The 26,427-nt window shown below is 31.4% G+C and overlaps 1 protein-coding gene across 1 annotated transcript in view; it reads left to right on the forward strand.

Annotated features, from left to right (window-relative positions):
* LOC130449501 (metabotropic glutamate receptor 2) overlaps positions 1 to 26,427 on the forward strand; it is a 566,135-nt gene that overhangs the window by 116,563 nt on the left and 423,145 nt on the right. The window contains exon 3 of the mRNA XM_056787383.1: positions 12,229 to 12,774. Coding sequence (XP_056643361.1) covers positions 12,229 to 12,774 — 546 coding nt within the window. The remainder of the gene's footprint in view (positions 1 to 12,228; positions 12,775 to 26,427) is intronic.

The raw sequence follows: 26,427 nt of genomic DNA on the forward strand, positions 1-26,427 counted from the left end.
ATATTTTCTTTTTTATGAAATTATGTTTAATTCAATTCTCCAAGTCTCTAAACTTAGTTCTTTAAGCTTCTTGTAACACTGTGCCATGCGATTAAATCCATTGAACGTTTCAGTTTTATGACCACACATAAAGTTCCGGTATAACTAAAAGTTGCAGCGTTTGGATAAGAGCAAGAGTGAAAATATATGGGGTGCGATTTGTCTTGTACTCTCTGACTCATTTATATTGAAAAGAGACAAAAATATAAGTTATCTACCGATATCTACCAATGTTTGTTGGACAGAAATTCAAATATTCATTCCAATTTTAATTTTGGCGAATTTAAGCTCGTAATTTATCTTTCCTTGCTTAAGATTCCTTTTCGTTTGATATTTTTCTTTACTAAAAAATAAGTCAATAACAACATGACTACCCATTATAAAGGTGAAATCAATGGTTTTGAGATGTTCAAATAATAAAATGAAAGTTATGAATTTTTTGCTATAGACTGTTGCTGCGAGCGTGCGACTTGAGTGGATTTTTATCTCATGACTGTAGTTATTTTGATCTGCAAGCAATACTGTTTCAGATTCCACATGCTGGGTAGTACTCAATATCAATACATGTCTCGAAATTTCAAGGGGCCACTACATGCTCCCGTGAAAGTTTCCTCATCTGATCCGAAAGGTTAATTCTTCTTCAAAAATAACCATAAATAGTACAAAATAGTCTTCAAGATTTTTAGGAATAGATGCTCATTCATTGCAGTCTTCACACTCTGACATGTCTATCTGAGCCTTTATAGGAGATTCAATCCTCTATTGTCCATAAGATACATTTTCTCGTGCAAAATTATTATTATTAAGCATATGTTAAGTTACGAAAATGACAATTACAACGAAATAGTTGACATGTGAGAACAAGCTTTCGCAACTGAATTGTATCAACGCTATATGTGACAAAAATAAAATGTTTGTTATTTTTAAATTGAGAAAAGATCTGGAAAAATATCACAAAAGAATGGAGAAGCTCGATACCTTTATGAAAAACTGAAAAAAAGGAAAAACTAACAGTTTCAATATGCATTGAAATTGTTCGCTGCAAATTGAATACACGTTTATTTTGAAGGCTTGTAAAGTAAGAAATGGAATAAGATCGAAAATAATCACTGAAACTCATGTAAACAAAGAGACAAAGGATCAACCGAATAAAAAAGATGAGAAAGGATACTATAGAGACTAAACGATTTCAAAATTGATACCATTGTGAAAGATTTGGACCGACTTCATTGATTAGGAACCAAACGAACGTATCGCTGAAATTATATTGTCGAGCGGTTGAATCGATTCCATAGGTAAAATGGAAGTAGACACATACCGTCCATTCTACTCAGAAATTTGTGAAGAATTGATCAATTAGAAACAGATTACTTCTATAGTAGAGTACAGTGTGTGAACGAAATATACGATAAAAATATATTAGGCTACATCATCCGACTGAGTACATATCCTAGTAAATGTGAAACAAGCTATACAAGGTGCTAGTTTAAATTTGTACCTTAATTTCACGGTATTTCTATATATTTCAATAGTTGAACATTCAGCTGTTCTACGCGTTGAAAAATAAAGTTTGAAAAAAGAGAAATTCAGTCCACTTAGAAGAAATACTGTTAATTTATTCGGTAATTCTTCCTGAATCTTACATTTATAAGGAGTCTCAAATTCTACACAAACCCACTAATTCAAACAATTACCAACTCCAATAATTCCACTATTCGATCGTCATAACCTAAACGTATATTTTTTGTTTGAGTCGTATCTATCAGCAATCTTCCTCAGTACTTTTTCCCTTTATAAGTTCCTCTTAATTGATGCTGCGTTCATATTCTCAAAAAAGTGATCTTTTTTATTTTTTCAAGTTCCAGGTTCCAATTCTAGTTTATTTATTCTTTCATTCGTTAAAAGGATCTTCTTTTTTCTAATAATATCTGTTGGAATCCCTCACTTTACGGAATAAATTTATGCACTGCGGTTTTCTTCGCATTGTGCAGTATTGAGCGTTCAACTAATTCTGATCGTGGAGTAAATAAATTAAGATAATAGAGTGCGTTCGCAAAAATATTTATGCACGCATCAGTGACAAATTTCAACAAGCTTCACGTGTTTCAAATTGATACTTTTATTTCATTACATTAGAGCTTAAGCGACCACTAAACCTCACTCTGACTCACTAAGTCAGTTAGTATCAGACAAAGGCGCGGAAAAATCAGCCGAGGTATGCGCTTGCTTCATGACAATGCTCCAGATCACACTACTTTGTTTTCCAACGGTACTGTAGACGAATGTAGCTAGCACGGATATTGAACACCCACCATATGATCCTAATTTGTCCCCCTCCGACTATATTTTGTTCGAAAAGGTCAAGTCCGAGTTAAGACGTGAAATATTTGACCATTTCTCCATTTTAGCGTCACTCAAAGAAGAAATTCTTGTTTCAAAATTTGAAAACCTTTTTATCTTTGTCCTTGGCATTCACAAAATTTTTGTTTAGCCCCAGTTTGATGTGCAAAGGAGATAATAATTTTTTACTCAGTTCTTTGCGGCCATATTGCTCTTACATAATGTTCATTTCTCTCTCTGTTGTTATACCCGCATAAAATGCAACAGTATCATTTGTAGCCGACTTGCAGTCCTAAAGCCAAAGCAACAACTTCCAAACCTGCACAGACTAACCATTGGTCTTTGCTATATTCTATGTTTTTTAAGACTAGTAATAATTCTTCCAAATGAACTAAGTCAGCTGAAGGTAGTGATGGAAATTTATTTCTGTTATGGAGTGGTACATTCTTCAGGCTTTGAGAAATCAATGAAGAGTTTACATTTCTCTGACCTATTTTCATAACTCAGTCTTAACATCAAACCCTTAATGAAATTGCTGTACACTGTCTTTATCCTTAGAAAAATCAACATATAAACTGTTAGGTTGACGTAGTAACTTTAACCAGATTCCATCGTGTTAGTCTTGAATTCAACACAATCAAAATCTTTCATGAGATCATCAAGCTCCAATTGGTAAATCAAAAGCGGTGCTTGAGGACTGATAGAAGCTGGACATTTTGTTCCAATTTCATCGCTAAAAATATAATTTATGTGAGAAAATAGAAAAATTAAAGTGAGGTCTCCAATAATTTGTAGTACTGCTACTGAAATTATTTGGAAAAATATTATTTCAGAGATTCATATGTTAGTTTCAATTCCAGTTGGTTCCTTCGATTCTATTCTGAATATTTCCATAAAAACTGATACTGAAAGTTATGTGTATCGTTTTTTCCTAGGCAACATACTTTTTCACTTCACAGTTCAGGATTTTCTCTATATCCTACTCCTTTATTTGAAGGACGTTAAATTATTGTCGTTCCCTAAGCTGCATGTTCGTGTCCGAATTAAGTGTACCAAAATAGCTTTTTGTCGATACTGATTGATGCCTTTTTTTGAAATCCAACGTAGTTAACGTGTAACCAATTTATCTTTCTAAGTTTGTTTTTCTATAGAATCTGTCATTTCGCGTTTATTTATTCCAGATCTTTTGAGAGAGAGAGAGAGAGAGAGAAATGCTTTATTGTCAAAAAATTGTTACAATTTGTAGACAAAAACAAAAACAAACATGAAAATAACTGAATAAGGGTAACACAAATGAAATAAAATTTTAATAGAGAGAATAAAACCATAATGAGCAACTAAATTATAGGTAATAGTAATAGGTAATAATTGGTGAATAAGTCCATGGCAAAAATTAAAGTAATATGCAGCATGATCAGAATTAAATATTATTACTAAAATAAAAATCGTTTACAGAGTAGAAGGCACTTTGCGGTAAATATAAAGTCAAATTATTGCGGAAAGCGGGAAAAGATTATATCGATTTAGTTTCAATTGGCAAGTGATTGTAAATTTTTTTACATTGTAAACTATTGAGCCCTTAACTAATTCTGAACGTGAAGTAGGTGGGTAAAGGACGTACTCCGCATTCCTAAGTGGATACCCGATCTTTCTGAAATTGGAGGACCCTCCTTACGAATTAGGCAAACGGATACAAGGACGAATGAGGAAGAAAGAGTCAGAAGTTTTAATCCTTTCAAGAAGTCTCTCTTTGTTTGAAGATTCGCTCAAATTGAGACGCAAATAATTGTAAGATATATCGTTAGTTAGATATATTAATAGAGATAAAGGAAAAATATCAATAAAAACCTATGGAATTTTGGAAGCTATTACACAAGCTGGTAGAAAATAGGAGATAATACGAGCTGCTGAAGCATAGGGATTGAGAGCAATAAAAAGAAGCGAATAAACGCCATGTTTACATCGAGCTCTTCAGAATAAGTGCAAGGAAAAAAAAAGAATGTCTAAAATTTGGATCCTAGAAAAGCAGAATCTCTATGTAAGTATGTGTATGTCTAGATATTGGGGTGTCATATACACTGCGACCCTGAGGATCTATTGGGTCGCACTTTCTTGGGTGACACTGGCGTGATAAAGAGAACCCAGTGTTTACAGCTGATCTGTTATTTCCACTCCTTTTAGAAAATCTATAATGTGGAAAGGTGGTAACTGTCAAAGATATTCGTTTTCTATTTATTGTTATAACAAATTGAGAATTTTCTCAATTATTCCTTCAGATGGAATCCGGAAGATGGTAGAATATATAATAATAACAGCAAGGAACACGCGGATATATGTTCATGTGCATTGCCAGATCCTGGTAGTTCTATTCTTAGTTGAAGAAAGAAGGAATATGGTAGAAGTGGAAAATAACAAACGATTCTACCGCCTTCATTGTCAGTGATACTATATCAACCCTGCGCTGATATATTTAAAAAGTTTCTGTTGAGAAACATTTTTATTTATTCTGTCTACTACCAATTCGTCGATAATATTAAAAAATATAATTAGAAATCCATTCGAATGATTCGTTAAAATATATTTTCATCAATAACAAAAACATATCTTCCATTTTGTTGGATAAAACCAAAAAAAAATACCAACAGAAAACCATAGAAAATAAATCATTCAAAGCGTTAAAATTATTCAATTGCCTTGCACTCTTGAGCTTTACATTCTCTACAAATGTGAACATTACACTTTATACAAATGTAATACGTCTTGCGATCCTTCTGTATTGGAAAAATATGACACCTGATGAATGCTTTTTGACGTTTGTCACCAACCTCAGATCGATTTCGTACTGGTGAAATTAGTTCCTTATTTATTAAATAGTCTATACTGGATTCTCATTATACACTCAATTTACTTCCACTTCTACGATCTAAAGTGATATCCAATCAAGCGAAACAGGTAATTAAGAAAAAAATACCGAAATCAGAATTAATATGAGCAGAAATACGATATTTGTTAGAAACATTCCGCGAAAGTCAGGGACAAGGTAGGTAGATCATTCCAGGCTCTAAATCTAAGATATAAAGTTCCATATATCTGTTTAGAAAAAATCGATGTATTGGTTTTGGACAAGGAAATAAGAGAGGAAGACGAAAGTTCGGATTCTGACAATATTAACGTTGATACAATGTGAAATCGATTTTCTTAATTTCGCAAGTAAACTTGTTCCCAATTCACTCAATACTGGAAACAGCATATATAGAAAGGCTTTTGACTTTTTCTGGGTTAACCCTCTCAAAAGCAATGGGTGTTAATATCTGAAACCTATTAGGGCTTACTGATAATTCAAATGGAAATGAGGATGTCAAAGAAATGATCGTGCTCTCATCGAATTCGCGAGAATTTGCGCAAACAACACATATACCGATTGGGATGTGTGGACACAATATTTTGCTTTTTGTTACAACACAACCTCCAGTACTTACCACAATCACACACCGTTTGAACTAGCAGGAGAAGTCGTGGGAAAGCGGCACCAAGGGGCTAAGTGACTTTCAATATTTCCTATTTCCCAGCGTGGTTTTTGGTTGTGCGGTGAAGTTACCATAACTTCGCCCTAAAGAATCAAAAATATTTTAGTTCACAAATTGTTTCTTCTAGGATTGATGAGAGACGGAAAACGCAGCAACGTGCTTGGTTGGAAGAAAGTATAACAGCGGCCATAAGAGATGTCAGAAATGATATTTTGAGTATAAAGAAAGCTACATCTCAATATGGAGTTCCTTTGACAACACTTCGGAGAAGAATCAATTCAAATAAGGATACCACTATATACAACTATAACCCCGATGTTTTTCCGTTTCATTTAAACCGGCAGAAGTTACAGAAAAACCCCCAATTGAAAAACGTTCAGAAACTTCTCAAGATATTAATACCATCCAAATTAAGGTAGAATTAGTAAGTCAATCACCACAACAAATACCTCCGCAGCAAGAACTCCATCTCCACAACCAGGAACTTCTCAAGCTTCACCTTTGCTTGAGAACGCGGTTCCTAGCGCAAATGAGAAATTATACTTTTCCCTCGAGGATATACTACTTTTACCGAAAAATAGTGCACTAAAACGAAATATAAAAAGGGGGAAAACTATGATCCTAACCACGACTCCGAATTATGAGGATCTCAAACAAGTCACGACAATAAAGATACCAAAAAAGAAAAAGAAAATTGGGAAAATAAATTTATCAATGTCAAAAAAGATCAAAAAGGAATTGAATACCTTCAGACACTTAAACCGAAGTTGAGCTAGCAGATTCTAATGATTCTGGTAGTGATTTCGAATATTATTCGAAAACAAAAAATTTCAAATTGATATGAAACATCTTAATGTCAATGATTTTATACTGACACAACTCACATCTGACAAGATGAGAGTACAGCAATTTGTTGCGAAAGTAACAAATAACGAAAAAGACTCGAATCAATAATGTTCGCTTAATTTTTGAGGCAATACCGCCAGTCGAAAGATATTTTTGTTTTTCCGCAGACAGAAGGTAGTTAACGAAGATATTTTGGGAAAATTGAAAGTAGAGTTTTAAATACATGGAAAATTAAAAGTGTTTCAACTACATCTTTAAATTCTTCGACAAGCTATAGTTTTCGATATTTTGTTCAGTTGCGGTAGTTTCTTTTTATAGTTTTTTAAGGTGTCTAACTTTACAGAATAATATGTTTTCTCTTTATATTTTAAAGTAAGCATTTTGTACTCTATTTTGTTATTAAGAAGCTTATAGATTATGTTCCTTATCAAAATTTTACAATATCTTTTGTGTTTTGCGTATTGAATTTGTCGTTTATTCTGCCCCGACCTATGTGCCACTTTGCCCCTACTACCGCTTTGACCCACATATGGGGTAGAGTGGATAATTAACTTGAAACAGTTTTTTATCTTTATTTCCGAATTCTTCACCTAGAAAAGCCAAAATATATTTCAAAACTGTTGCTTGTTCTTCAAATAAGCATTATGTGTAACCGAATTGAATTTTCTCTTGTTTAGGCATAATTTGGAGCAGATTTCTATTATGGTGGCCACTTTGCCCCGACTTTCCCTATTAGGTGAAAATATTACTGGAAATTTTAAGTGGTGTTCACTTTGATCCTATTTATAATTTTGATTCATATAATCAAGAAGTAAGATACAGACTACAAATCGCGTAGAAAAGAGCTAAAGATTTTTTTGGATTAGCTAAGAAATAGCTTAAAACGCAAATAGATCTAAGTCAGAAAGCTTAATACTTAAACCAGGAAATAACGTATTAGTAACTAATGAAGTTCGTCAAAAACTTGATTCCGCGGTTCAGTGGTCAATCTTCAGTCATATCTGTAAATGATCTGAATCGCACGGTAGAAAATGATAAAGGCAGAGAAATTACAGTATACAAAAACTGCAATACGATGTAAATAAACTTTGTAGACAGGCCTTTAGATCTAATATATCTAAGTAAATACGAACTTTTGAGGGTGAAACTGTTTTAAGTGTATCATTGTTATAATGACTCTATTAATGTTTCATTGAAATATAAATTTTTTTAGGTTATTATATTCACTAGTTTTATATATAAGTATAACATACGATATAATGTATCCTAAGTATTTATTACATATTTTCCCTCTCTCGGTGGTTTATTTCTGTTCATTAATAGTACAGAAATCCCTTTACAAGTGGCTATAGTGAAGGTCTTTTTTTAGGAAAGGGAGTTGAAGAGGATAAATTGTATCACTAATGTCACACTTGATTTATTTGACATTACAATGCGCTGACAAACTTCTATACAATAACAAAGATCATCAGCTAACGCGTTCTTACTCTATTAATATAAGACAAAAATGAAACATTATTCACGCTATTCTTCTAGTTATTTTTTCCTTGTAACATTTGTAATTGAAGCTACAAATCTTATTAAAAAGCTTTCTTCATCAAATAGTAAACTCAATTCTCTAGTACTGTGACTCAGACTTGAAACAGAATCATTATTCTTATGTTATCTGAGAACAGCTGTTTTTATAAATATTAATTTTCACAAAATTGGCGGAGAAGAACTGAATTTATAAGCATAATTTTTTTAAGAATGTCATGAGTACTTCGTTATGCTCCTCATTTAGGTCCTCCAGCAGTGTACGTACTAACTTAACAATGATTTGATTACTGTTTGAGACATTTAGCTACTTTCAGTTTTATGTATAATATAAGTTGAACCTTAAAATTTTTCATCCCTGTTTCTTTAATTTCTTCTATGTGTTAATACTGTATTCTGTCCGCTCACATCGTTCCAAATATTCCACTAGAAAAAACTAGGCGCCTTCTTATCGATTGATGATAATATGCTGCCAACGCTTCTTAGGAACCTTTTCCTAGCTAAATTCATTCTTTCAGACTGAAATTTCAATTTAATTATACGTTTTTGCGTGTTCACCGCAAGTGACATATTTCTTAGCAGTGACAAACTTGTTTTTGTCGGATATTTTTTTGAGATATTGATTGTGCATAAAAAATTGATTATAATATATTGTAACAATTTGTACCCAAATTGAATCATGTAAATAAGAATAATTTAGGAAATCTATGATTTTAAATGAGACAAAATATTAGTACAGTCACTTTCACAAAAAAATCAACCTTAGAATATGACGGAGTAAGCTAGGACTCATTATTTTAGAGTATTTGAATAGTCACGTGTTCGTCTTGTAGGATCTGGAAAAGGGCATGCGGGACTTTTGGAGTTCGCCAATAGAGGGCATATTTGACAATATAAAATTGAGAAAGCAGAATTTTTTATAATCAACCCAATTCAGTGGCACATATTCCAATTCTTGAACAAATTCTGTGTATTTCTTATTTCACAAGTCTAAGTCTATCTCTTCAAATGAGAGTTGGAGGAGAGTGCAAATTTTGTTATTAAAGAAATGCCTATAAATCCGGTTTTGCTCAGCCAATTTATATGAGCTTGGTGTTATCTGAAAGAACAGATACAGAATATAAAAATTCTGAGCTATGCAATTAGTTGTTTTATATATTTTAGATATTGTGATTTCTCTTGACAAATTGATAGCAGCATAAAAGTTTGAACAGATTTTTTAAAAGTGATCTAAATTAATATAGAAATAGCGAAAACCACATGTCGCGTCTTTTTCGGTTTCAAAATCTCTTAAGAAATATGTAAATGACGAGAATTCTTTCCAAATGCCTTTAAAGTAGGTTCGCCCAATTGATAATTGAAACTTAATTCTAGATGGAAAGTTTGGCCTACCTGCAGTAATCTAAATTAGATAGTGTTATCTAAATGATAAATAAATATGATACTTGACGATCCTCAAATACTTTCACGAATCTTGTGATCAAATGAAGGTACATTTTATAGTATTAATGATGGTAATTGCAATAATATGTATTACTAAGTCGAAACGAATCAACGTTGCATGCAGGAGAACCAGCATCAGACTTCTTTTAGAAGACATACCCCTAACCACTCGTTGTTCTTACAACATGATGGCTGCTCGGTACATTATTTCATATATATATATATATATATATATATATAAAATCAGTAACTCCCAAACTTTCTGGAATCTTTAAACAACGCAATATTAAAATAGCGTAAAGTCAAATCCTTAATATTCAATCTATTTTCACTAAAGTGAAAGATAAAACAGGAATCAATGAATTGCCTAATATAGTAAATGAAACACCTTGTTTAAATCATGACAAAAATTATATTGGTCAGTCGAAAAGGTCACTGTTCAGTCGGATAACTTCCCACAAGTGTGATGGCAGATTATAACTTGATTTTATACATATCTTTTAGATTTTGAAAAAACAAATTCTATAAAAATTCAACACGATTAACAACCAACTAACCTCACTTAACCTATAATCTTCAACTTCACCTTATAAAAACCTAACCCTTAAAATTTATTGTCATTTATATTCTAACCAATAAATATTCAGCAACATTCATAACGACCTAGCCTATTGAAATTTAATGTTATCCATAAATTAACCAATCAATATTGAATATCATTCACTACAACTATCCTTATTCAACTTATAAAAATTAAACGTCATTCATAATCTAACCAATTAAAAATTAATAAAAATTCTTATAGTAACCAGAATCAATATTTCACTTGATTAATATTTCTATCAATGTCAATTTGAATATTGAATTTTGAACCTTATGAATTTAAAACTTTTACAAGAATTAATACGATTCAAAATTATACATACCCGGAGGTGGACAGGACTTGGAAGTTTATTTATTTGGTCACTCAGATTTTCATACCTAGCCGGATAAAAGATATGGTCAGCGTGTAATTTCATGTATCGAAAATGATGGACGACATCTTACATAGGGTATCACTAATTACGTAATTGTTAATTGTTAGATTTGTTACATGGTTTATTTAATGATTTGTTCTCATTGCTAATAATATCAGCTTCAGATTTATATAACGTTATCTGGTGGCAATAATAAGATTATTATGAGAACAGTTTGGATCACTGCAGACAGGGCCAATGTAAAAAAATTCCATATATTATGAATTTTTAATTTCCATTTGGGTAAATTAATCTAATAGATGTTGAAAGGAAAATTCTTGCCATTTATATATTTCTTTGTGGCTTTCTATATTTTATTGTTAATTTAGTTTAATTTTGAACGACCTATTTAAAGTTTTATGCTTCTATTTAAATCTGCCAAGTGAAAGCACAATATCCAAAATATATGAAATAATGCTCTCTAGCATTCATATTGCTAACTAAGCTGCTTAGGAATCTCATATTTTTTTATTGCTGGAGAACAGCGCTTTCAAGTGACATCATTCCATAAAAGTCGGCTAAGCAGAACCGGGATAGACTAAAGCTTGTGAAATAAGAAATGGGCAGATTTTGTCGCAGAATTCCATTATTGTATATAAAGTACCACTTCAATTCCCCCCTTTCATGGTGGACCTAAAATTTTGTAAACAATTTACTCGTATTTCTAGGATCAGTAACACCTATCTCTTCCATTGAACTGACTTTATTATTAAAACAGTTGAATAGATCGGAACTCAAGATTTTCTTCGCTAAAATACGTATGACTGAGAGCCCCACACTCTTCGGTCTCTTTTTCGAAGTTCATGTCACAGGTTTCACAAAAAAATTCTCCTTAACTGCTTACAGTGAGTAGAGGAAACGAAATATTCTGTAAAACATGATTTTTGTTACTTCAAATCTTACATATTTGATCCAAATTTTTTTTGTTTAAATGGAGGTCTATACTTTATGTAACATGTATCTCATTGCATTGAATTTTGAGGTGTATATTAGGTTTGTTCCAGCAGACTGCTTGACCATAAGCGGTATGAATAAATAGTATCAAGTTCATGTAATGAACCAAAAGTTTTATGTTTCAGCAACAAATTGAACATCTTAAGTACTGGTTCGAAACGAGCAAAAATGTTTGGAATAAATATTGGAACATATAGATCCACGCATGTCAACGCATATCTTAAATCGTGTATCCACCTTCATCACATGAATGTGTAACTGTATGAAAAGAAAAATAATGATTCTAATTGCTGGGTAGGTGTTCGTAATAAATTAGTCAAGTCATGCGTAGTGCACCCAAGTTCGAAATATGATCAGAGCATACTGCTAGAACAAACCTACTCATTGAAAAATTTTGCCTCATTGTCTCAAATTTGTTATTGAAAATGATAGAATCATCCCACAATTTATTTGGACACATCTGAGAAACAATAGTAATTGATAGTAATAAACACTTTTGATTTGATAAATTGATATTTTCATTTCAGACTTATCTACTGCCACGTCATTGCCACCATTACAAAACAAGAAAACAACCACTTCTGCTCCAGCTAATATGCTTCAGCAACCAGATGAAATTGATGTACGCGAACACAGAAATACTTTATCATCGAGTTCGTTACCCTTCAACATACTAACATCAATTAGTCCTCAATTAACACAAAACCAATCAATCTATCTTCCTACGTTGACTAGTGAGACTACTACAACAACGAAGGATGGTGTAGTCTCCAATAAAAGTGCGATCGACGCTAAACAGGAATATCTTTGGCCGGTAAAACGCGAAGCAGTCGTCGAAGGGGATCTAATCATAGGTGGTCTAATGATGGTTCATGAAAGGGGTGATAGCATAACTTGTGGTCCTATTATGCCTCAAGGGGGCATACAAGCTCTGGAAACTATGCTTTATACTATAGACCAAATTAACTCGAAGGCGTTTACAGTTATACCTAATATAACTCTGGGTGCTCATGTGCTGGACGATTGTGACAAGGATACGTATGGATTGGAAATGGCTGTTGATTTTATCAAAGGTAAGATTCCAAATTCATTCACTGAAATGTGACATTCCATAAACTTTATTCATGAAATTAACTGTTCTTGAAGTTATGAATTTTTAATAATCAGAACATATTTTTATTTCGTCTTTATATGGTAATAAAAATTATAACGACCCTATTCGTAAAAATTATAACGATGGAATTTTGTATTATTTCTCATAGTTTTGCGATGTCCTGCGCATTACAGTAGTAGACTCTATTTTCTTGTTGCATCATAAACCTGAACAGCCTGCTATTGTATTCATATACGAAAATGACCAAAAAACTATATTCATTCGAAAAATGACTTAATTTCTAATGTTGGCTATCGACTATATTTCTATAATAAATATCAAAGTAACTTTTGATATATCAAAAATATCTAATTGTGACGAATTTTTTTTACTTCTAGCTCTTAACTACTATTCTCTCATGAGTTGTACATTAGAACTATCCACGGGTCAATTTGATCCACGTTTGTATTTTACTAATCAAAACCAGTTTGACCACAATAAACGTATTTTATCCACAAAAAATGATGAGATGGATATTATAAAACAATGTTTCCAATAAAACATATCTTGAACACACTTTGGGCAGTTTTTTCCTAATTATTTTTGGCACACTGGTATTTTGGAGGAATCGTAACAAGTGACTGTCTTTCAGTTCTCCTCTGATGGGCAGAAAGTAGATGTCTTTATTTTCGCTATACCATGTGCTTTCTGAGTTTCTATAACTATTCCATGTATATCTGCGGTTAGTTCTATCATTTTGCGTGGTAATATGTTATTGTTAATTCTAGATCTCATGTTGGTTTGGCACAATATAATAGAAAATATTCTTTTAGAAAATAATTGATAAATTACTCTGCTACTAATTGCCGAAACATTTAGGATCATAACCATAAGGAGACAAAATGGTGTGAGTAGAAGACAGGAATTCCTATGGAACCAATCTTTTATTTTTCTTTCCCGTACCAATATCAAATTGCGACCGGGAAGTTCATCAGTTGGCTCGATTATGTACCAGTTATTTGATTTGATTGATGTTAACGAGACTAAGATTTCTACAAAAACTTCTCATGCTGTCGCTTCAGCACAATAAAGAATTGAATAACAACGATTAATATCAGTGGAAAAATTTTTACAAGCTCATTTAAATTTCACAGTTATTGATCAATTATATGAAAAAACAAGATGAAAAAGACTTCATTCTCAAAACTCTCAGACTTTTTCAGATCTAAAAGAAAAATTTGTTTTCCAAAACTTTGTTTTGGATAACTTCTGTTTCACTATAAAAGTTATTACCTTGCATAAAAAGATCTCACCATATATTCAGAATCGTTTCATGTATTTCTGAATTTTTTTGAAAAAGGGACTAATAAAAGTCTAGTTTCTAATAAAATGAGCACTTTCCGGTCCAATAATTTCTAATTGTATCGCTCATACCTTGAATTTCCAATTGAAATCCCAACCAAACAACTTCTATCGCCAAGAATGTGATTATTGGTTTTACTCATTCTAATTATAATGCGCTTTAATTTCGTATATCATCGCCTCAACTTTATCGGGTGAATTTAGAATGAACCCATTCATTATATAAACCTTTAATTTTCCAGTTTCCGGAAGTTGACATAGTTTTGGAAGCCTCATCTTATCAACTTTCTCTTCGCACATTATTAGAAACTGTGAACTCTAGATCTACCGAAAATATATCTCACCTATAACTAAAATTTATAGTAGTTGATGAGCATTGAATACATAAACTTAATTCAATTCTATACAGTTAGATTAGGCGGCAAGAAAATATATGGTGAGTCATGAGGAACTTTACTTCTACCATATGTAGAGTCCCTTAGGGAGGATATCATGTGGCTACTAAAAAGTATCAACTTCTTCATTACTTTACAGTTTGATTTGTGAAATTGACCATAAATTTTAGTACGCTATAGCGTTTACACAGCTTGCTTTTTAAAATTTTTTCATAATTCGTTACAGTATTATTAAGATAAACTTATAAATTCCAGGAATGGATTTGGAAAAATTAATTTAGGAACTCGAATTGAATATTATATAATAGTTTTTAATGCAATAAGAGATTTTCAAACACATAGCATATTTATCAAGTTTCTAATGAAAGATCAAATTTTAAATAAATGATAATGACTTATCACATAATAAGGTATTAATTTAAACAAATATCATATTTCAACTAGAATTACAAACTGTATAACTGAATAACGAGCAACAATTTGAAAATAATAACCAAAATTATGTAGTTAAGACGCTTAATGAAGAACTGAAAAAAATACTCTCATTGCAATAAAATGAAAATAACCCAGCGGCAACTACACATTTTTTCCCAAATTCTCAATTGCCTTGCTGGGATTCGGATACTCTGGTGAAAAGTATAGTTTTATCAATCAATTGTTGATGGTTATTAATAATCCTGTTGCCATAAACATTATTAAGATGTCCCAATGTCTCAGTAAAAAGGAGGTTGAAGCCCCATCATGCTGAAAATATACCTCGCGTTAGAAATCAAATTCGGCAAAACATTCTGTAGAAAGTCCAAATAGACCTGTCCTCTTGAAGATCTATCAAAAAAATGGAGACACTAAATCACACGTTAACTGAAAACATGAACTGGGAACGACAATGTCGAATAGCACGGAGATTTTCTTCTACCCACACATTATTGTATCACGTCTCTTGTAAATTGAAGTTCATTTGTAAATAGTATCCTGTACAGCGTCCGATGATGATTGTTAATCCATCTAATGATATGACTACAGATGCTTTTTTATTAGATTTAGTTTTGATTGAGTAACATTAAGTTCTCGACTTACTTGTCTTACTAGCTTATTGTTAGGTTCACAGTAACAGCGTCAATAACGTCATCTTCCTGAACTTCATCTAGATGTCGTTCTGTTCTTCCACTAAGCATAGCGTCATTTTTCTGCAATTAATCAAAAACTGACTCAAATGTTGGAAATATGTTCGACTATCAAAAAACCTCCTGTAATATTTGTAGCAGCAGCTCCACCATCAATACAGAAATCATAAACAAAACTTATGTCGACATATTCTGTGGTCGATATGGCATTTTTCACAAAAATTACAATAGCTTCACCAAATTGTACAAAACATAGATACATAAAGAGAAATATGAATTATGGTAGAAAAAAAGGGGGGGGGGAAAATGACAATAATAAGAATGGATGTGAAATATGGAGAAACATCAAACAGTCAACACCAATCTTAATTTTGAAACTTTTTAGAGATGCTCCTTCTTTTTATTTGGTACAGTTGATATTGATATAATGTATCATCTTCTACAAAATTTTGATCATTTACAATCAACACACATCAACACATGCATGAATTTTAATCTTTTAATCAATTTAGTTCAATATATCGAAAAAAATGTCTAAAAATTCAAAATTGTAAAAACAATTGATTCTACCCTTAGAGTTAATATAAACTAAGAGTAAAGATGTAGTTGAATTTAGACGCACAAATAAGTATATGATGTAAGTACTGATCACAGTTAAAATACTCGAAATTCACAGTTTGTTTATCAGTTTATCATTCTAGTTTGGTAAGATCCGATTTTTTCGGCAACTCTGTCGTATATGTCCTCTGATTGGTTGTTTATATAGCATTATCACTTATCGCGCAGTGTGCAATATTCAACACTCAGATTGATTTTTCGAAAGCCAATCCTGGAATTTCTAAGTTCAGCAATCACCAACTGAATGTTTGATAGTAGTATACTGTGGTATGAAACCATTTAAAGAATCAAATGAGCTGTGTAAACACAATAGTCAATTAAAGTTCATGATCAATCCCACAAATCACCCTGTAAATTTATGAAGGAGAGGAAGTAGTACTTGTTAGTAGCATCATGATATTCTCTTTGAGGGGTTCTACATGTGTAAAAGTGTGTAAAGATCCTTACGACTCCCCCTGTATGAATTTAAATAATTCAAATATATCATTAGGAATATAAAATCACGTCTCCAAGTATCGCAAACAATGTTCTAAGCAATTTGGATAAAACTGGGTAGCACAAGCCATAGATAAAACAGAATACATAATTTTCCTTGAATTATGGTTCATTCAAATGAGTAGATTGCACAATATATTCCGCTCCGTTATGAAACTAGCATAACAAGATGCGGGAGAATGTGTTTATATCAAATTACATTCATACAGTGCAATATAAATCGGGATAAATTCATATATTATGAAACTCATATAAAAATAGAAAACAATCTGTTTTGCACCTCCTAATTGGTCAATCGTACTTCCGAAGCTTGGAATTCTAGATGAATCTCTCTCAGGTGTCCCTGTTATTTTCAATCATTATTTCCATGTATTTGTATTATTTTATTTTATTCTGATATTTATAACTACAGTCTTATTCAGATAATCTTGTCTTATATCTAGCCTATAAGATTTGTTTTTAATTTCTTTTCCTTCTGTTTTTTCATCCAATACAGAGTTATGAGATAATAATAATTGTTATAAGGCATTACAAACTTTTATAATTTCACTTTTGATTTTAAACTTTGAATTCGTTGAATTGCTGGCGTCCAGTTCCTGATAAAAATCTACCGTTTGGAATTAGAAGCTTACCATGTTCCTTTCACCAATATTTCGTTCTGTGTTTGTTAATTTTAAAGCAATATTTCAATGAATTTTCTGATTTCTTTGTATCTGAATCTATGATTTTATGGTAGATTACATCAAAGCAATTTATATAGGAAATCATTAATTAATTGGTGTAAATGCTCTTTTTTCTTCATTATGTTATTTTGAGAATTGGGAGCAAATAAATCAACAAAGAATGAATGGTGGATGTAGAAAGAAGAAACCGGAGAAGCCGGAGTATATTTTATTGAAATAAAACATGTATCAATGGGAGAAAAATACCAGGTGAAGTTTGGCAAGATGAAGCTTTCAAAGACAGATTTTACAAATAATTTATCTACAGGTTTAGATCCACCAGCAAGATAGAGCCGCAGATTGATGATAGTATACATGTGCAGCACAAACATTTAGATTAAAAGTGAATTAATTGCTTTCGAAACATGAGATTATGAGTGCTGATGGTTTTGAAGAAGGGTTCGAACATATGATAGATCTTCCACCTCAGAACTGTATAATAATGATAAATAATACAAATAAAACTTATCATTTGAGACTTTCAGGCTATTCCTCTCAACCAAGTGGTTGAACAAGATTTTAAGATTTGGCCAAATCAAGAAAATTATTCCGTAAGAAGAAAAACTATGTTACGAGATATTGAAGAAATGTGGAATGAATGTAATTACATAATATCGTGAAATTGCTAGATTCCTACTATATAATTGCGAACCAAACTCGTTTGAACTGGTATGCAGATGGAGGGAGAAGTTTCAAGAAGACATAGTTCTTTTGAAAAGAGTAATGTAAATAGTTTATTTGGAGGCTCAATATAATGTAAAGCCTGAAAACTGGGAAATAGTGGTTAGTCATGTGATTTGAAAAGAATACAAAATGTGCAAATTGAGCAATACTTTTGATGAAAGATCGAGTCACTCATTGTGAATATTGCATCTATCTGTTACTACCATCAAATACTGGAAAGATGGAGAGTACGAAGAATCGCAAATTCTTGTATCAGTTCATTTCCCATTCACGCTTCATTTGTATTTTTATTATTATCTCTTCACCTCATAATCCTTTTTGGTAGCTGTTTTTTATAATTTGTTCCATTGTCTTTGTCGTATCCGTGTTTACAGCCATTTTGATATTATCTAACTTCATTCATTTGACTCATTAGTTTTTCTTTGTTTGCGTCATTTTCTTAATTGTACATTTAATATGCTTGCTTTCGGAAAATTTTCTTGTCTATTTCTCTTTTGTTGTCTGCCTCATTGTGTTACTTAGTCTGTTATACCTCGCTATTTATAATCAATTTATTATATTTTATGTATGTTTTATGATCAACACTTCTAGCGATCTTCAAATGTGAGTATTGTAGTTTCCATTCTTCGACTATTTCTTCCGAGCAAATTTCGTTGATTCATGTATTTGTGCCACTTCATTTTTCAACTTCAAGTATCTCCTTCTTTGGTTGCATTCTAATACTTTCACTTATATTTTTCCTTTCCAATTCACATAATATCATTGGTGTTCTCTTCTATATTGATATCCAACCCTCTCATTAATTGCCTGAATTTTTCTATCGTTTATTCCTTTCTCTCATTTTCCCTATTCTGTGTTTCTTATTACTTTTTTATCTTCATTACTAGCTCTAGAAATGCAGTTTTAACTTGTTACTTGTTCCAGTTTTCCCATCCATCATTTATCTACTTTTATTGGAAATTTCGAACATACTTATACATACTGATGAAAGACTGTAGTTTTTTCCTTACCGCACCAAAATCGATAATTAAACAACACTTTTGTTCGTTGCACGTATTTTATTCATCACCACAAATTCCAAATTTGAGATTGAGAGAAAAACAAAATACGTACTAATTTTGCCAGGTATTGTTTGAATAATATGTTTGATAGTGAGTAGTTCGACATAATCTAATTAAGGACTTTTGTACATTTGTTATTTGAATAGAAAATATTCTATAATAAATATAGGATAATGATTGAATAATCAACTACAGATATTCAAAGCAGCTAAATTATCAAAAAGAAATCTGACTGATAATTTTTTGTTAGAAATTACAAATATTCCGCATCAATTTTGAGTATGAACTATAATTCATATTATTTATTCATTATTCACAATTACAATATGTTTTCCAAAATAATAAACAGTTTCTTTGTAGATATTTGGCTATCATCTTTGGTTTTCGGTATATATGACATAATATGTGCATTGAATAAGAAAGTCTTTCTACTTGAAAATAAACTTATTTGATTCCCGAAATGAACTTAAATTGACCTTTTCAATGTTTCGATATTTAAAGTATGTTTCTTTCCAAAATCTAGAAATAATATGCCATGATATATAGGACCTATTTACATTAGGTTCACGTTTAAATGAAAGAGATTAAAGGTCATGATCTCCTGAGAAAATGTATATTGAACTGAATGTTTGTAATTAGGTTGTGTAGTAGTGTCAAGAAAATTTGTCATCAATATTCCCAAAGTGTTGCACCCCATTCCATTAGGCCTTCTAAAGTGATTTTTATCTTTGTAGCATACACAAAACAATCACCAATTGTTATTTGTTATATGCTTTGTATTAAGGATTACTGTTCACCCGGCCACTGACAACAGTTACATTCATTGCTTCAGCCAGTAACGTGTCTTCTTTTTTTCAAAGACGAAATCTATCACTTCATCCAAAGGATCCCGAAATTAGAATCTTCTTGTTCGAACTGGTGTAGAGTACAGCTTGTTCTGAGTATTTTTCACTGTTTATAGTATTTAAAGTTGCACATTTTATTTTACGATTTTATTGATTCTAAAACACTATCACTATCACTATTACCGCCATCTAATAACGTTGACGATACATACTCGTCCGAATTATAAACATCATTCTTTTTCGACAAAATTTCTTTCCAATATCTTTTGTTGTTGTGCTTATTCTTTCTCGTTCGACTGCATATATCGCCTTAATACGCACCCTAATAATTATGGGGAACCGTGTCGTTGCTGTCTTCTCACGTCGCAAACATGAAAAGACAAGTTAATTGAGACGCTACATTGGAGTCACGAAGACATCCTGTGATAATAGTATTGCGGGGTGACTGTGAAACTCAGGACTCAAATTGAAGAAAAACATTTTTTTGGACTAAAAATCGTACATGATGACGTAAAACTTTAATTTGAAGCTAGAGAGACAAGACTATTTCATGAAAAAATGGTATGGATGCTATGCATAACCATTGATATGTGTCTATTTTCACCAAAAATATAAAAAAGATGTGATTTGAAACTGAAACAAAGAAAGCTAGCTAAAATAGTAAAATGTTGGTACCAAAAATCAGAAAAAATGGTAAAATAAATCTTAATCTATAGTTATATTGTGAAAAATTGAACATATATGTCTTATTTCCATCAATATACCACTAACTGCTACAATAATTCTTTTACATAAATCAGTTCTGATTTAAACACCACATTGTAATTGATTATTATACTATTGATGTCAGGGGCGGATATTCCAGATTTTCGGTTTTTATTTTTCAGTAACTTTTTATTAATAAATCTGATTTTGACTTATAATATACAGTAAGTAATAATAAAACTTGAATATTTCCATTTTCTCTCTTGTATTCATAAGCATTGTTTACTTTTATCACAGAACAGTGGAACGATCCAATTCAGGAGGAATGAAATTCCGTCTTATTACTTGTAAATACTATTTTGAATCTATTGTAATGTAAATAGTATTGACGTATCACATTGTTGTAATTAACTTGAGTAGATTATGACTTTCTTTTGAATTCATTCTATTTTATAATCGCACAATTTGTTTTATACTTTGTAGCCGATCGATTTCAGCTTAAAACTGTCTGGACAGAGACCAATCAAGTAATTCAAATAAAATAAGTCGCAAGACTGAGGATGAAATTTTGAAAGTAGATATATAGTTATATAGTTTCAAAATTAGTGTTTTTAATAATTTTTAAGAGAAAGTCTTCATTAAAATACTTGAAGAAACGTAGAACGTTTTTTAAAAAATATTGAAAACACAGACTAAAAACAAACATATTTAGAAACATACCAAAGGTTTAAGAAATAAATTGAAAAAAAAAAAAATATATATATATATATATATATATCTTTGTAAATAGATAAAATTGACCTTTTTACTTTTCTTTGAGTCCTAATCAAAATATAATATTGACACTGACAATTTGCGTATTTATATTGATCAATAGATTACCTTCAGCATGAATATCAAAATAAGAATAAAATCAAACTAGAACTTTGTTCTAAAACAGCATTTGTTTTTATGAATGTTTCTACAAATACTTTTTTTGTGTATTAGATTCCGTTTCAAAAATTTTTTAATCTTTATAATTGAATTCATGTTTTTTTGATATTTTATGGTTCGTAAATATAGTTCTATTTTTTCATTGTATTGAGGACCTTTTAGTCTATTTTCTAAATACTGAGATGTTTGCCCTATGTGAACAGTGTCACAATTAGTACAAGGTACTTGATACATGATATCGTATATTCCATTTTCATATTTAAAGTACGTTGTTGTATTATAGATAATATACAAACAAACTGATGGTTGTACTAAGGGGGCTTCGATTTCAAGTGTTATAGCGCAATTGGTAATGGTAGATCATAAGGAAACTGTCCTAAGCAAACTTAATATAAATATTCCATTCTTTTTCCGATATGTAGATGATTGCATTACTGTTGTACCAATGAATCAAATTAAAACATGAATGAAAATTCAATTCTTATCATAAAAAACTTCAATTCACAATCAAGGTGGCATCCTATGTCACAAAAACGATCAATGATAATAAGTTTGGCTGCTAGATTTATCCAACTATCAGATCCAGAATTCAGATGCTTAGCTATTCAAAAAGCAAAAACTGCATTTAAAGAAAATAATTACTCGAAAAAACGATAAACAGATAATACAATCAATTAAAAAACAAAATAGAAACGAAACATCAAAACATAAAACATTTTTTATTACCATATGTACAAGGACTTTCCCAACAATTATCGAATTACTGCAATAAATATGATATTAGTATAAGTCATAAAGGACATAATAAATTATCCAAATATTTCACTAAATTAAAAGCAAGAATACCGCAAAACAAAAGAAGTAATATTATATATCAAGTGCCTTGTACTAATTGTGAACTGCAACAACGAACCATGAATTATAAAAAAAACATAAATTCAACTATAAAGATTCAAAAATTCTTGAAATAGAATCTAATACATGAAAAAGATGATTTTTAGACATGGTTCACATTCATTAGAACAAAAAAGATATAAATGATAGAAAAGACCTAAATAATTGAAGTAGAATTTACAGCTCTATTTTGTAAATTTCAAATTGTAATTAATAAAACTACATATAATTCAATTGATTAGTGATACATATTTGATATGCAAGGACTAGAGAAAGATTAATTTTTTTTATTGTCAACAAAGTTCTGAGTTGATTTTATTCTTATTTTGATATTCATCATGAAGGTCAATTTATCAATATAAATACGCAAATTGTCAGTGTCAATATCATATTTTGATAAAGACTTAAAGAAAGTGGAAACCTCAAATTTTATCTGTGTTTCAAACATTATTAAAAAAAATTTTGAAAAAGAAGAGACCTAATCTGAGAAACGGAAACTAAATATCTGAGGAATATATATGAGACGTAAATGTCGTAGCGTTGTAGTAGTTGTAATAGAATACTGTGAAACAATTAGACATATTACTTAAAAACAATGGTTGCAGTTATATTATATATTTCAGACACTAAATTGATAAATTTCATTAATGTGAGTAGTAAATTTGATGCATTCGGAAAATTACTTTCTTAGAATTGAATAACTGTTCCTGAAGAAATGGAGAACAATATTTCTTAAAACGAATGATGCGGTTTTAAATCTCAAAATTCACTCACAGACACTCAATGTGAAAGAAACTAAATATCTATCTCTGCCAAACTTACATTTCCACTATGCTGCATCTCTAATATTTTCCTAGAAATTGTTGGCAAGGGACATATATGCCTGAACGAATGTGATAAAAAGTTAACTCGGTGTGCATTCTGATTTTCATAAAACTGAAAAGTTGTGCTTTGGATGGATAGATTCTCATTTCAATAACCATGAGATAACTGAGGATAAAATTAGATGAAATTATATTCAAGCAAGAAAATGGTAAAAAATTATATGTCATTGTCAAGAGTAAATTTCATTTGAATCAAAGATGAATACGGGTATGTACAGAAATCTTATTTCGCCAAAATGTTATACATACATATTGCTTTACTATCTTTTAACACTTTGACTACTCTGGACGTATATGTTCATTAAAAAAATATTTTCCTCTTAGTCTCTGAACGTGTATTTTCGCGTCTTGTATTTATTTAGTGCTCAACACCACTATATTTGCTGAATATTAAGAAAGGTTAAACATCTGTGAGCGTCTTTCAACCAAAATTGACTCAGTCAGACGTTTACAAATAATTGCCTCTAGTATTTTTTGGGTTACGTATTGCAATACTGGTTCTTCTTCTTCTTCTTTCTTCTTCTTTTATCTTTTCTATAGGAAATTCTGCCTGCTTTATTCTTCTTTTCCGGAGTCGACCGACACTTCTCCCGGCCGGCGATTTGTCTCTTGCGATCTTTACTACCCTATCATCTGTCATTCTACTTATGTGGTTGTTCCATTCTTTTTTTCTATTCAATAACCACTCGTTAATCTTCTCCACATCACATATTCTAATGAAGTCGCTACTTGTTCTCTCATTTCAGCTGTTTCTAGCATTCTTTGTGCTTTGGACGTGTCCGGTCGCGTTTCTGCTGTGTATATCCTTATTGATCTTATAACAACTTGGTAAATTCTAAATTTCTAGTTCCGTTCTAATATGTTTGTTTCTCCATATTGTTTTATTGAGGCATCCTGCTGCTCTATTGGCTTTCTGTATTTGTTTTTTTACTTCTGATTCTAAAATCACCATAGCTTGATAGTGTGATGACTTAGTAGTTAGATTCCATAATCTGTTCAATGCTGGTACCGTCAATTTCTACCTTACATCTAATCGGTTCTTTGCTAATGACCAGTGTTTTTGTTTTTTGGGATGAAATTACCATGTTTGCTGCTATGTTAAACATGTGAACCAATCTTTGTAGGTCGTCTTCATTTTCTGCTATGAGGATAGCATTCTTTTTCATCTTATAGCCTTTCCCCCTTTTCACTGCCTTCATCATTTCATCCATTAAGGGATTGAAAGGAGGGCTTAAGGAATCTCCCTGTCTTATACCCGTGCCTATGTTTATTTCCTCTGTAACTTGTCCGGCTATTCTAGCCTGTATATTGTTGTCCTCATATATATCTTCGATTGTTTTGATGTCTAACGGTGTTTATCTATTGTATAAAAGGTGAACCACGTCTTTTAATCTAGCTCTATCAAACGCTTTTGACAAGTCAATTAAGCAAATGAACGCCGCTCGATTATATTCTGTGATTTCTCTAGTTACAAATACTGCGTCTGTACATGATCTCCCACTTCTAAAACCTTGTTGTTCGTCCTCAAAAGATATTCTTTGATTTATTAATTGGATTAAAATTTTGGTTGTCATTTTTAGGGTGGTGCTTATAAGATTGGTTCCTCTATAGTTTTCCGGTTCTTTTCTTTCACCTTTTTTAAACAGTTGAATTAGTATACTTGTTTTCCAATCTTCAGGTACTTTTTTGTGTTTTAATATTTTGTTAATGAACAGTGTCAACTGCTCAGTCATTGCTTTCCCACAATTTTTTGAAAGTTCATTTGCTATTCCATCACTGCATGTAGCATTTCGGTTTTTTAGTTTTCTCTGAGCTTCCACCACTTCCTGTACTTATTCTGGTCTCTTGGTCAGTTGTAATTTCTGGTGTTTCCGGTTCTTCTGTTGTGATTTGGTTTTGTGAGTACAATCTTTTCAGGTAGTCTATCCAGGTTTTCATTCCTATATGTTTTACTTTTATTATCTCTTTCATTTCTTGCCTCTGTTTTCTTATAAATGTCCACATTTCCTTCTGTAATCTGTAGAAGTCATGCTCTAGATCTTTTGAAAAGCGTTCCTAGTGGTTATTTTAAGTCATTCTGACAGGTCTATGCGTCTCCTTGTGAATCCTCTTATAGCTCTAATAAGAGGGTGGTGTTTAGTTTATCATATATTCCAGGTACGCTCTTTTATTTTCTGGTTATAAGTGAATATTCAAATTTACTATAATTTATTGTAAGTTTTTCATACAAAATACGAGTATAATCAATCAACTATATGAATTTTCACGGCGTTGATCGAACATTAGTGAAAAAAGGAGTCTAATGCGAAAAAAGTTGTCGAAAATGCAAATGCATGATAGCGGCGAGAAATGTCTTACGATATATCAACGGGAAATGTGATGTTGATGAGCTAACTTCTGAATCTGATAAAACATGTGATGTAGGACTAATGAGAATAAATGGAAGGATACGTAATCCTTACCATCAAAATTCATGATTTCAATGCATTCTGGCCCTACGAAGGGTAACGCCTTTTTAAACGGAATTAGAGTGCTTCAAAATTCATATTTACAATTTTTTAATTCTCGAAATTCAACTAAACTTCAAGCTCGTCTCAAGTACTGAAAGGATACGGTTCTTAAATAAGTGTATTGTTTCTTGCTACGAATTTTCTGATGTCGCAGGTGAAAAAATAATGTATGATTGATTGGCTTAGAGAGTGGCTTAGATTCACCTCAGTATTGATATTAATAATATCAAAAGACAGATACGCTGCTAACAGATTTTACTCACAATACTTCAATGCCAATTTTTGTAAATTCTTCATGCAAAATTAGAATTATTGTCGACCATTTGAAATATATATTCAGAAACACTCTAAGATTGATGAAAGTCTTCTGTTATTCAAAGGACACCTGTTCTTTATACATT

Source organism: Diorhabda sublineata, chromosome 1, assembly GCF_026230105.1.
Source record: "Diorhabda sublineata isolate icDioSubl1.1 chromosome 1, icDioSubl1.1, whole genome shotgun sequence".
NCBI lineage: Eukaryota > Metazoa > Arthropoda > Insecta > Coleoptera > Chrysomelidae > Diorhabda > Diorhabda sublineata.